We start from the raw sequence: 12,658 nt of genomic DNA, 5'->3' as shown, positions 1-12,658 counted from the left end.
TATACTATACATATTTAATAATCTGCTTTTCCCCCACTTTAACTGTAGATCATCAACATCTTTTTGTGTCATTAAATACTTTCTACAACCCTTTATGTAAGAACTTTACATGAACAATGCTCTATATTTGAATAGTCATTTGTTGCCAATATTTCACTATCTCAGCTGAAACTACGATGACATTCCTAAGTCAAATCTTTATGCATATGTTTAATTACAGTATTCATTTAGGATGGGTTCCTATAACTGGAATTGTAGGGTCGAGAAGTATATGGATATGCTTGGGACAATTTCTAGGACTGCAATTGTGAAGTCCAAGTTTAGAAATTCTTTAAGGCTCTTGATGTATTGCTATTTTGCTCTTTTAGAACGGCTGCCTTAATTTTCAAGACTGGAATTTTAGTGAAGGAGGAAAGGAGAGCGGATTTTTTTTTGTCCTCTCAGAATCACCTGCCAGAGGAGAGACAGATGGTGTGCACTGGGTTATGGGGACCAGCTCTTGGCCCTCATCTCTTCCTCCCCTGCACCCTCCAAGGCAGGCTCCCCTTATAGTCCCAGGCATTTCGGGGTACTGGCAAAGATCAAAAGACTTGGACTCTGGCAAGTCCCTTGGGTGTTCTGAGGCCTCGGTTTTCCCATCTAAGTGAAGCTCATATAACTACTCTTGGACTTGAGTAGTTTGTCTCAAAGGTAAAGAAGAGTAATACATCAATTATAGATCCCTATTCTAAGCCATGCATTTGTTCAGCCTCACAAGGAAATGTGTTCAGTACCAGGATCTGTTTCTGAAAAGATGATGGAGGGTGGTGGTGGAAAGTGCTGAACCATGGGATCTCACTCACCTGGCCAGCAGTGGGCTGGGTCAGGAGTGACCCCCATAAACTCCTCCCTCTGGCCCCCACTGTCTGTATCTGTTCTTGGGGCTAGCATGGTGGCTGGCCCACTATTGTAGTGGCTGGAACAGCCATGGTGGGATTCCTTGGCTTTAATCCGCAACCCCTTCCTCCCCCAAACCCAGGAGGCCCCTGGAGGTTCCCATGGCAACAGCACGCCTGGGAAGACCAGCTTGGGAAAAACCAGATTTTACTGTAAGGAAAACTGGCCAGAAGCCACAGACAGGGCAAGCTGGGACAGGGGTTCTATAGTATGGCTGGTCCTGAGACAAAGAGATGTGAGTGCGGGTTCTGTATTAGGTGATCTGTAGAGTAACACCTGACATGGTTTGAGTACTTACTATGGACAGGCATCATTAAATGCGCTTCGTATGTATTGACTCGTTTGATCCTCATGACAAACCTATGAGGTAGGACCATTATTATCTCTACTTTACAGGTGAGGAGACAGGTATAGTAAGGTTAAAAACTGGTAGTTTGCATTATGGACCTCCAGGAAGTCATAACTCTCCTGTCCACAGCCTTTGGCAATTGATAAAGGACAGTTTCATTCTATCATAAAAATTTTGCAAGATAAAAATTATCATTCCCATATTATAAATGAGGAACCCAAAGTTCAGAGAGGTTAAGTGATGGGCCACAAATCACACAGCTAGTAAGTAACAGAGCTGGGATTTGAACTCAGGTCTGTCTGAACCCAAAGTCCATGGTCTTTCTTTTACTAAGATGCCTAGAAATAAATCTGGACCTTCATGTGTTCACATGGGTACATATGCCCATAAGCCTGGAGAAGCAGGTCATAATTGCTTAATATAGCTTTAGGAGTGTGTGTGTGGCGGGCGTGTTTCTGTGCCTTAAGCATTGTGCCAACTTTTCCCCAACATATCCACACATGCACACACACAGGCCCTGGCAGGCTGACACTGTTCTCCTCCCAGCCAGCAATGGCCCGCCTACTCACAGCAGGCTTCCCAGGCAGGTGAGCCTGCCCACACCTGCTTGCTCACCTGGGAGAGGCTGTTAGAAGGTACATCTCTCCACCTCAACTCATTCTGCATAACCAGGCTCCGGCTTCTCAAAGGGAACTTCCAGAGGTCTGTGAGGCTACTGGAACTTTTGGGATTTTTCCCTTAACAGAGCAGGGACCCTAAACTCCAGCGCTTGGTGCCTAGGCTGCTTAGGGTAGGGAAGGTCCTAAAGGACACTGTCCCTGTTGTTCTTCCAGTGTCCATTTTTTATTTAATATATTTAATTACTTGTCCCTGATTTGATTCTTTTCTAGATGGTGGCCTTTGATTTTTAAAAGTCCCACAACTCTTGTGGTAAATGCAGTGGCCTTCTGTCTATCTTTCTGTCTCATCTCTGACAGACTATTCCATATTTTTAACTGATAGCTTATCTCTAAGGTCTTAAAGGAAAATCGCAACATTTCCATAAGATATTGCAGAGATATTCATCCTATGCCTTTCCCCTCAAAGGCAGGGTATACCTGGGAAACTAAAGACACATTTGGACCCACGCCTTTCCCCCTCTACAAAGTCAAGGGAAGCACAGAAGCCTCAAGTCATGCCAAGTTGCCTCTCAGATGGTGAGCTAGATAAGGGGCAGAGAGCTGATAAAGGGCGAGACCTGAAGTCCTGTCTTGCAGCAGGCAGTTTCTACACACTTTCCCACTGGAAGCCGAGTTAAGGTCCTCTTCCAACTCCACAGCCTGACTCTCTGCCTCTATCCAGTTCCCTCTTAAGCGCCCTAAGTATGTCCCTGGGGAGGATTTTAAACCATCTTAAGAGGCTTGGATGCCCAGCTTTCTCCAGCAGACCCCGCCATGCCTCGGCATAAACCCCGTTTCTCTTCCATGCCCAACTGCAAAGGATCGGCACACTGCAGCCAGCTTCCAGTTTCCCACTTGTCTACACAGTTTCTACAACCAGTCATGAAGTCTTTCTTTAGATGATCTAGACATTTTTCTGCAGGACATCTTGGACTAAAGTGGAGTGGACAAGGAGGAGAGAGGCTGCAGACTCAGGGAAGAGAAGAGCCAGAAAGTGAAGAAGTGGGGGCTGGCGAGAGAGAGAGCAGAGGGGATCGTGGTCAAAATATGTCAGCATCATGTTTGCTTTCTCCTCTGGTGGGGACAGGGGTGTCGGGGAGGGCATCCCTGCTGTCTTGAGTATTGAGCATCTTGCATGCACCAGCCTCCACTGAACCCCCCCTCCCAGCCTGGTCCAGTCACGCAGTGGGCATTCAGTAGGTGCACACTTGAGCTGGTGGTTATGTTGATGAGATGACGGCACAGCACTCAGTCTGCAAAGTCCAGACTTCTGTCTCTCCCACCCCCTGGGAATTTCATAAATAAATCTCTGGACCTGTTCCAAGAAGAATTTCAAGGCTTCTCTGCGTGTGTGTGTGTTTCCAGAAACACAACAATTTTACATGCTGCCTGGTGTGCAAACTCCTAAGCAACTCATGGGGGGGATGAGGGCGGGGCACAGCAAAGAGAAGGTGGAGGCCGATTGGGCCAGACTAGGTCAGGCAAGCAGCAGTTAACAGCGTAGGTTCCAGCTGGCACTGCAGCTGGCTCTGATAACCTGGCTCCCAGACGCCCAGTCGGCCCCAGGCTCAGGTTGCTCAGCCTCCCCTCCCCCACCCTTTGGCTTTGGCAGTATTCTCCACCTGGTTTTTGCAAAGAGCTGGGGTCTTAAAATAGCATAAATGCACACAGACATACTCAGGCTATAGTGTCAATTCTTGTACCACAGAATGATCAAAAAAGAGGGAGAGTGGAGGGTAGAGTGAGAACTGCAGAGCATCTTCCTAAACAGAGAGCAGGGTGAGTATGAGGACAGGAGGGAGACAGGGGTGAGCACTTGGTGTGAGGAAGGGGATAAAGGAATGCGGAGGAGAAATCGAAATAGAGTCTGTGTGTCTGTGTGTGTGTGTGACATGACAGGGCTAATAGTCATGTCTGGAGTGAGGAGTGTGTGTGTGTGTGTGTCTGGGACCATGAAACCAAAGGCTGTGTTGGTGTGACCAGTTTGTTGATGGGAATCTGGATTTCCCTCTCGAACTCCTAGAGGGCAAGAATTAAGAACTTCATCCGAACCATTCCCAGGGCCCAGCCCAGTGCCTGGCAAATAGACATTTCCCAGGATAAAGAAATGATGGATGGAAGCATGGATCTGCCGGAACATAAAATGACAGAAATAAAGATAGTCCAACTTCAGACGGTAAAATTAGAAATGGGTGCCCGAAAGTTAGAAGATTCCATCAATGAACAAGTATTCACTGAATGTCGATAGAGAAATGGAAGCGGTGGAGTTGATCTGTCTGAGGAAGAAGAGATGAACACACCCAGTGAGGCGGGGCACTTCCTGGAGGAGTCAGACCCTGAGCTTGTTCTGAAGGATGGGTAGAGTTCCTTGAGCTGGTCTTCTAGCCAGAGCTCCTAGGCTGTAAGACAAACACATTCAAACCAGTGGAAGGAAAAAGAGGATTTCCTGGAAAGATGCATGGGAATTTCGAAGGAACCGGTAGTGGAAAATATAGGCAGATCTCATGGGATCTGAGAAGGCACTGGGCTGAGTGTGGGTTGAGGACAATTTGACTGTTAGAGTGGGTGAGGATGGAGGGCATGGTGCACACATACACACCCGCAGACACACCTGGGTAATCTTCTCTATCCCTCTTTCTCGCTTCCCTTTTCCCTGCCTCTGTTCCCTTGCCTCTCCTGCTGCCACACGGCCCTGAATGGCTTCCAGGTACTACTCTGTAGCACCTGCTACCATCTAAGTAACTTGATTTCTATGCCTTGTTAGTTCAAATGCTTATGAAAGAGCAGCTGAATAGTTCAGCCAATCTATTTATTGCTTTGCCTTGGCTGTGATGCCTAACCCTGGTGCAATCATCTGTGGCCAGAGGGCAGACTGTGCACTCACCTAGGAGAAGGGGGTGTAGGCAGGTGAGAGCCATAGACTCTTGTGATCCAGATAGAAAAGAGGGAGCAGGGGATGGGGAAGACTATGAGTGAGGACTTGATGTAAATATGTGTGCACGCATGTGTGTGTTTGTGTGTGTGTGTGTAAGAGAGAGAGAGACACAGAGACAGAGATAGATAGATAAATAGATAGATAGATAGATAGATAGATAGATAGATAGATAGATAGATAGATAGCACAGCCGGACAATAGGGGAGCTGTCAAGACTGGGATTAGCTGGGTGATCATGGGTAAATTACTTAATCTCTCTATGCCTCAGTTCCTCATCTCTACAATGGGGTGAATAGTAGTACCTCTCAAATGGGCTGGTTGTGAAGATTAAATAAATAATCCACATTAAGCTCTTAGGAAAGTAAATGGTCAGTCTCTGAACACCATTTTTATGTGTAAGGGAAGTAAGTTTGGATGGATTTCATATAGAGGTCTTGACTGCCCGTTTTGGTTCTGTCCTGGATAAGTCACTTATCATCTCTGGACCTCAGTTTTTCTACTTGCAAAACAATGAGATCAGACTAAATAATTTAGATTTAGCATGCCATATGTTTGGCTGGTTGTTATGGGGCAATAGGGACCCTGTGTGTTCTCAAGAAGTCAGATAACAAAATGAAAGGAAACGTCCCTGAACACAGGTATGCAGGAGTGTGCCTGGTGACTGCAGGGAGGTATGGCCAGGAGGTAGGGAGGTTGTAGCAGTAGCAGCACCAGAAATGTGTAATATGAGGTTCTGGACTGTGGTTTTGTCGAGGACATGGAGAAGAGGGGAGCCAGACAGGCAAAAGCTTAGAGGTCCACAACAAAAGGAGAATGAGCAGGAAGCCATTCTGCTTGGTCTCTGGGCATGCCTGGATAGAAAATGAAGTATGAATCATCAAGGCTGAGGGCACCAAGCCTGTTTACCGAGGAGGCACTAGGGTAGAACAAGGTCAGTGTGAGGGTTAAAGAAAATAAAAAAGTCTATCCTCTAAAATCATGAAATGGCCTCTGGAGTAGAAAATGAGTGAGAAAAGCCTGAGGAAGGTTTTCTTTGGGACCACCACAGCTCCGCACCATCCCATGGAACCACTGAGCACAGACTGCATGGTGCTGACCACATCAGGTCCCTGATGCTGACGAAGGCCTTCGGGCTTTTCAGGCCTGCAGCAGCCCCTCTAACCAGCCTCCCATCTTCAGTCACCAGACACACCACATTCAAGATTCTTCCATTGCCTAAGTTGCGCTCCCTTTGCTTCCCTCAGCTTCGTAGCCCATCTGTTATCCCACCGGCCCCTACATCCCACCCCCACCCCTTCAGCCTCCAAACATCCTCTCTTCTGCTCCCACCCTGGGCTGCTGTACTATCAAAGTATATGTTATGACCTCTACTTTGTGCTTTGGAGCTCTGGCCTAGCGCCACTCTGACAATCCCCTTTTGCTTTTCTATGTCCCTGGACATCCCTTCTGTGCTCCACCAGTGGCTTTTACAAATTCTCACCACTCTCTCTTCAAGCACATCCACCATCACGTGCCATCCTACCTCCTGACCATATTGCACCAAAACAGATGGCCATAACTCTAACTTGACGAGAACATCCAGTTGATTCTCTCATGTTTTGTTCACCACCTTTCTCCAGCCTCTGAGAAGGTAATATTCTCCTCCAGGCTAAGGCTCTTCTCTGTACCTCTGGATGTTGACCCGGTGCCCCCGTCCCTTCTGGGTTCTGGCGCCATCACTTATTCCTCCTTCTTCCTGTATCTTTTGAGCAACTCTTGGCTCTCTTATAGCCATCTGAGTTGCAGTCTGTCCTTTTTACTAAGGCAGCAAAACAAAGGAAACACTTCTGTGATCTCGTGTCTTCCTGGAAATCCCCTTTTCTTTCTCTTGTCCAGTCTGGAAATTTGTATTTTAAAATTGGATTATTTAGCTTATTTATATTTACTATATCATGGATGTATTTGAATTTATTTTCACCATCTCATTTTGTGCTTTATATTTATCCCACCTTAATGTCCTTTTTTCTTCCTTTTTTGGCCCTTTTTTGGATTATTTTTATCTCATTCTACTTCCTTCTTTCTCTTATTCTGGAAGTTATGTACTCTGTTTCTCTCCTATTAGTGAATATCTGACAATTAGTAAAGTACACGTGAATTCATACATAACTTACACATTTTTTAATTTAGCCCTCACTTTTAGAAAACATTTCTATGAGCATGCAATCGTAAGTTATTTTTTTGTTTGGATTTTTGACTATTTAGAGTATATTTTTGGGAATTTTGTCTGTGAGAAGTCCTTGCAGACTGAGTTGATTTGCTCTTCTTCCTTCCAGGTACTACCAGGGGGTCCTACCAGCCCAGGACCACTTGAATATAAATAATGTGTGGTTTTTCACACTACCTAGGTAGGATGAATTTGGAATGAAATTACATCATGAAGGCCAGCTTGGGGTTATGAATTCTCAGGGGAGATCTTTCCCCATTGTCACTCAGAACCAAGGTTAAAGTCAGGCAATTTCCCTTGCAATCTCCTGGAGGAGTGAATTATTCCTAGTTCATCCTTTGACTGAGTATATTACTACCCCTTGTGGGACACAGCATTGTATGGAGGGTCTCTTATTAGACTGTCCACCTTGGGCAGGCCTGGGTTTTACATCCTGTCCCCTGTATTCTGCTCATCTTAGCAAACCAAAGTTCAAGTTCACCTGGTCTGCAAATATCCTCAAGGGGAAAGCCAGCTTTGGTGCTCCGCTTTCCTCAATTTGTTCCTTAGTTTCGACTTGAGCATTCTTCAGTTTCCTGCTAGTTTACTGAGCATTTTGAGTTGTTTCTTTGGCAGAAGATTTGCTCAGGGAATCTGGTCCATCATTCTGAAGAAAATCTCTTCCTATCACAGTCAATCTCTTTTCAAGAATAGATGATGATGCTCAGTCTTTCTAAGCCTTCACCTCCCATCCACTTATAGCCCCCCGAAGTTAGGCCTCCATGCCATCTTCCACTGAATCTGCTCAGGTAAATGTCATTGATGGGCTTCAAGTTATCAAATCCTAGACATTCTTTGTTCCTCATCTTATTTGACCTCTTCTCAACATTAGATACTACTGATCTCTTGAAACCCTCTCCTCTCTTGGTTTTCATGTTTTTGTTCTTTCCAGGTTCTCTTCCTATTTCTCTGACTGTTCCTTCCTTCTCCTCTTTCCTGCAGTATTGCTGTACAGAATTCTCTCACTCCTCTGAGTTGTTCGAATAGCTATTATATGGAGCCGTATCTCCATGACTCCAGGTACCTACAGGAGGCCCTTCAAACCTAGTATGCCCAATGCGGAGCTTATTATCTTCCTCCCAAACCTGCTTTTGCTAATTTGCTAAACAGAGCCACCAAGCAGCCAGTCACCCAAGTCAGATTATCCTGGAATCACTTGGGGTCATCCCATTTCCTCTTCACTTCCCCCATCTAATCAATCTGGTAGTTTCTACCTTGTTAGAATCTCCTGAATCTATTTCTCTTTCCCATTTCTATTCCTGCTGCCTAGAGTCAGGTCCTCCTCCAGCTTGTCTGGGATACTAGAATTGCCTCCTGTTTGGTTTCCTACCACCAGTCTTGCCTTCCTCCAACCATCTACACAAAGTTCAAATTCATTTGGTTCAGCAAAGTGGTCTTCCTAAAATACAAATATGATCACTTTACCCCCTTGCTTAGAACCCTTCCGAGTATACTGGAGAAAAGTATACTTCCAAGTGTACTTCCATGTCTGTCTGTCTCTCCAACACTATCTTTCATCACCACCAGCCCCCTTCACTCTGCACTCCCTGGGTGTGCTGCCATGCTGCTCACAGTTCCCCTAAATGCCAGGCAATTTCACCTCAGTATCTTGCTCATACTGCTCCCACTGCCAGGTATGATCTCCTACCTTCCCTTGCCCCATACAAGCCTATCTACCTACTTAGGGCACACTTTTTGATTTTCCAAGAGTCAGCTGTAGCATGGCCTGTTTGTGAAACCTTTCCCACCTCCTCAGCTTGTCCCTGAAGAATTGAACCACCCATGCCCTCCTAAGTGCCCCCACTGACTCCTTTACAGGTGCATGCTATACCATATATAGCACATTGTTGCTTCCCCCTCCCCTGATGCTTGTCTCTGTTAGATTGTCAGTTCCATGATGGCGAGGACCATGTCTTATCTACATTTATATGTTGTGCCTGGTATACTGTAGGTGTTTAATAAGTGCTTGCAGAATGAATAACTGAAGATGAACTGTTGCCTTCTTGGGATTAATGACCCTGCTGCTTGCTTACCAAGACAAACTGTGCTGAATCCCCTAGGAGGCAGGGTGTCTTGGTGCGCTGCAACCAAGATGGCAGCTGTAGCACCAAGTGGTTTAGTCAATGGAGATTGGGGAGGGAGACTTTTTCCTAGAAAAGTGAATCCTGGCAGGTCTGGGGAATCTCATGACAAAGGGACACAGCAGGGCTGATGAGAAGTTCATAGATTACAAAGTGGGTCCAGCTCTAAGACTAAAGAGGCTTACAGAAACGGGCACTTTGCTGAGGCCTTCATGGATGGTAAGAGAGCCAGGTTGCAGCTGGGAGCACAGGTAGATTGGGCAGTCTGCCCCATGCAGCTTGGGACCTAAAAGGCAAGGTTGATGCATCACCTAGGAAAGCTCTGACTTGAGCAGATGCCCCAAACTCTGAGGAATGGGGTGTGACAGATATAACTAACCTCCCTTCCCAACCCCATCAAGTCTAATTTCCTGAAGGGCTCCTGAAGACCAGACTCTGGGAAAGCATGAGATGCTATGATGTTGAAGAAGCACAGGACCAGCAGGCTATGGCTTCAACACTTAATTACACCTGAGCCTGGGCAAGTTGCTTACCTTCCCCAGGTCTCAGTTGCCTCGCCCATAAACTGAGCACACCCTGACATGCCTCAACCACTTCACGGGATAGTAGTAAAGGTCTAATCATCATAACAAGAATAGTGATTCTTTTTATATCACTTCCTATGTGTCAGAGACTATGCTAGGTGCTTTACATAAAATATCTTCATCCATCCTCACGACATCTCCCTGAGATAGAATTATTATCAGCTTCATTTTACAGATGAGTGAATCAAGGTTTAGGGAGGTAAAATACCTTGCTAAAGTCAAATGCTATCAAGTGGGCTGATCGAGGTGGCATTTTGTCTGTGGATCCAGCGTTCTGGTTTCCTGGGCTGTATATTCAGGTATGTAGCAGATCTTGCTATTGAGGAGTAAACCTACCACAGGTCCCCACTGGGACTTTTGGTCCTGCAGCCACAGTGGCAGCAGTTAGCAAGGTTTAGGGGAGAATAGTCCCTTCCCCTTGGCCACAGGCGTGTTTCTGAGGGGTCAGCTTTCCCTTCCCAACCACAGGGGTTGGTGAATATATTGTGTTGAATAGCGTCTTCCCAAAATTCATGTCCACCTGGAAACTGTGAAAGTAATCTTACTTGGAAATAGGATCTCTGCATATGTCATCAAGTTAAATTACTTGAACTTCGGTCCTAATCCAATGACTGGTGTCTTCTTCGTAAGAGAAATCTGGAAGGAGATACAGACACAGAGGGAAGACAACCATGTGAAGATACAGGCAGAGATTGAAGTTACGTTTCCACAAGCCAAGGAACACCATGGATTCTGGGAAACACCAGAAACTAGAAGAGCTAAGAAAGGATTCTTCCCTAGAGCCTATTTAGAGAGAACATGGGCCTGCTGACACCCTGGTTTCAGATTTCTAGCCTCCAGAACTGAGAGAGAATAAATTTCTGTTATTTTAAGCCACTCAATTTGTGGTGTTACAGCAGCCCTAGGAACTAACACAGTCACCTAGAGCTGTGCCCATCACAGCTGGGAACTCTAGGGGTCGGTGGAGCAGAGTCTGGGAGACCAGTTAAATGGACTGGGGGGCGGGGGAGGTGCTCATTTGGGGGTGAAGGAGAGCAGTATAAAAATAAGGTGTTTACTCATCCAGCTATACTGACCCACTTGTAGAGAGCGCCTCTGCATGACTTTGCATGTGTGAGTGTGTGTGTGTGTGGCAGGGGGGAGAGTTTTAGCTGAGGAGTATGTCTGCAGTCGTTTTTTTTCTGGTGAGGATGGGCATTCTTCAGGTTGGTGACAACTTAGAAGGTGAGGACTCCATTTAAGAAACTCCTTCCACCCTTTGGTCATCATCTCCCTCCCTAGATCTTAGAGCTTGAAACTGGGCTTAGAGAGGTGAAGAAAACTTGCCTAAGTTTTCAGTCAGTTAATAAGAAAAGGAGAATTCAGATTGACAACTCTGACTCCAAAGACCCTGACCTTCTCACCATCTCAAGCTCTTTCTCAAGCTTAAGAAAGTGAACTTTTCAGAAAGATATGGTGATTCAGCTTTTCTTTCATAAGCATTTTTTCTAAATTTGAAAGTAGCACTTATTTATTTGTAAAGTATTTAGAAAATACAGAAATGTTTAAAGAAAAAGTAGAAAATTATTTTGGCAATAACTACTGATAATATTGGGTAATTTCCTTCCGGTCTTTCTCCCATATGGATATATATTAAAATTAGACTGACTATTGTAAACAGTTTTGTATTTTGCTTTTTCATTTAAATGATCTCACTTACCATTATCAGTCATTTAACATTTTCTCATGTCATTACTTTTTATAAACATTTTAAATTACTAAATAATACTCCATTACACGGATGGGCCATAAGTTGTCTTCTATTATTGCCTACTTAAGTTTCTAGCTTTTTACAATGATAAGCATGCAACAATTAACACACTTTTAGTAAACATTTGTCTTCATCTCTATTATTTCTTGAAGACAGGGGATATACCAGGTACGCATGTTTTAGGGCATTTGATACATAATGCCGAATTGTTTACCGAAAGAGTTCTACCTACCAGAATGGGAGTGCCTCATAGGAACCCTTACCAAGATTGAGTACTATCATTAAAATATGTTCTGAAAAGGGGCATCCCATGATTGATCACACAGGTTGTTCTGAAAAGGGGCATCCTATGATTGATCACACAGGTTGCTGGCCGTCCAGAAGATTGCACTGAGGAGACCAGTTAGCGGACGCTTGCGATGATCTGAGTGGGACGTGACGGGGCTTGAGGCTAGGCAGCAGGGATGAAGGGAACGAGAAAACGCACGGCATTCGTAGAACATTCGATGCGGGGGAGGGGGTCAGTGCAGATAAGATAACCTGCGCTGGGTGGGGTACAGGGGAGGACTGAGGCTGCGCGCTCCACTCGGCCTCCTCCGCGTCGCGCTTGCACCCCACCCGTGAGGGGGGCCCAGGAACGTACCCTTCCCACCCCTTTAACAGGGACACTCCCCTTTAAGGCGGGCGCCCGCGCGCACCCGGCCCCGCCCTTCGGGGGCGCGCGCGGCGGCTGCGGCGCCGGCTCCGCCGGGAGCGCACGTGCAGGCGCCGGGCGGAGGAGCGGGAGGCGGGAGCGGGGCCGCGGGAGGAGGGGAGGCGCCGGGGGCGCGCGCGCGCGCTGGGCGCTGCTGGGCTGCGGCGGCGGCGGCGGCGGCGGCGGTGGTGGTTACTATGGCGGAGTCGGCCGGAGCCTCCTCCTTCTTACCCCTTGTCGTCCTCCTGCTCGCCGGCAGCGGCGGGTCCGGGCCCCGGGGAATCCAGGGTGAGTCCCGGGCGGGAGGCGGGGGCCGGGATGGAGAGGGCTGGGCGAGGGCGAGGCCTCGCGCCGCGGCGCCTTGGCTACAGCGCGCCCCCTCCCCACGCGCACAATATGGCCGGGCGGGGGGCGCGGAGGAGTCGGGA

General features: G+C 46.8%; 1 protein-coding gene across 3 annotated transcripts in view; it reads left to right on the top strand.

Annotated features, from left to right (window-relative positions):
• Positions 1 to 12,358: 12,358 nt before the first annotated feature.
• Positions 12,359 to 12,658, top strand: part of ACVR1B (activin A receptor type 1B) — a 32,193-nt gene continuing 31,893 nt past the window's right edge. For 2 of the 3 annotated variants that reach the window (XM_039862077.1, XM_039862078.1), the window contains exon 1: positions 12,359 to 12,518. In XM_039862077.1, the coding sequence (XP_039718011.1) occupies positions 12,428 to 12,518 (91 nt within the window). In that variant the 5' untranslated portion in view covers positions 12,359 to 12,427. The remainder of the gene's footprint in view (positions 12,519 to 12,658) is intronic. The other variant, XM_039862079.1, reaches the window with a different exon arrangement.

The sequence above is a fragment of the Pteropus medius genome, unplaced genomic scaffold (assembly GCF_902729225.1).
Source record: "Pteropus medius unplaced genomic scaffold, Ma_sr-lr_union100, whole genome shotgun sequence".
NCBI classification, from domain to species: Eukaryota; Metazoa; Chordata; class Mammalia; order Chiroptera; family Pteropodidae; genus Pteropus; species Pteropus medius.
Note: the sequence above shows the minus strand (reverse complement) of the source record. Positions and strands in the feature narration are given on the sequence as shown.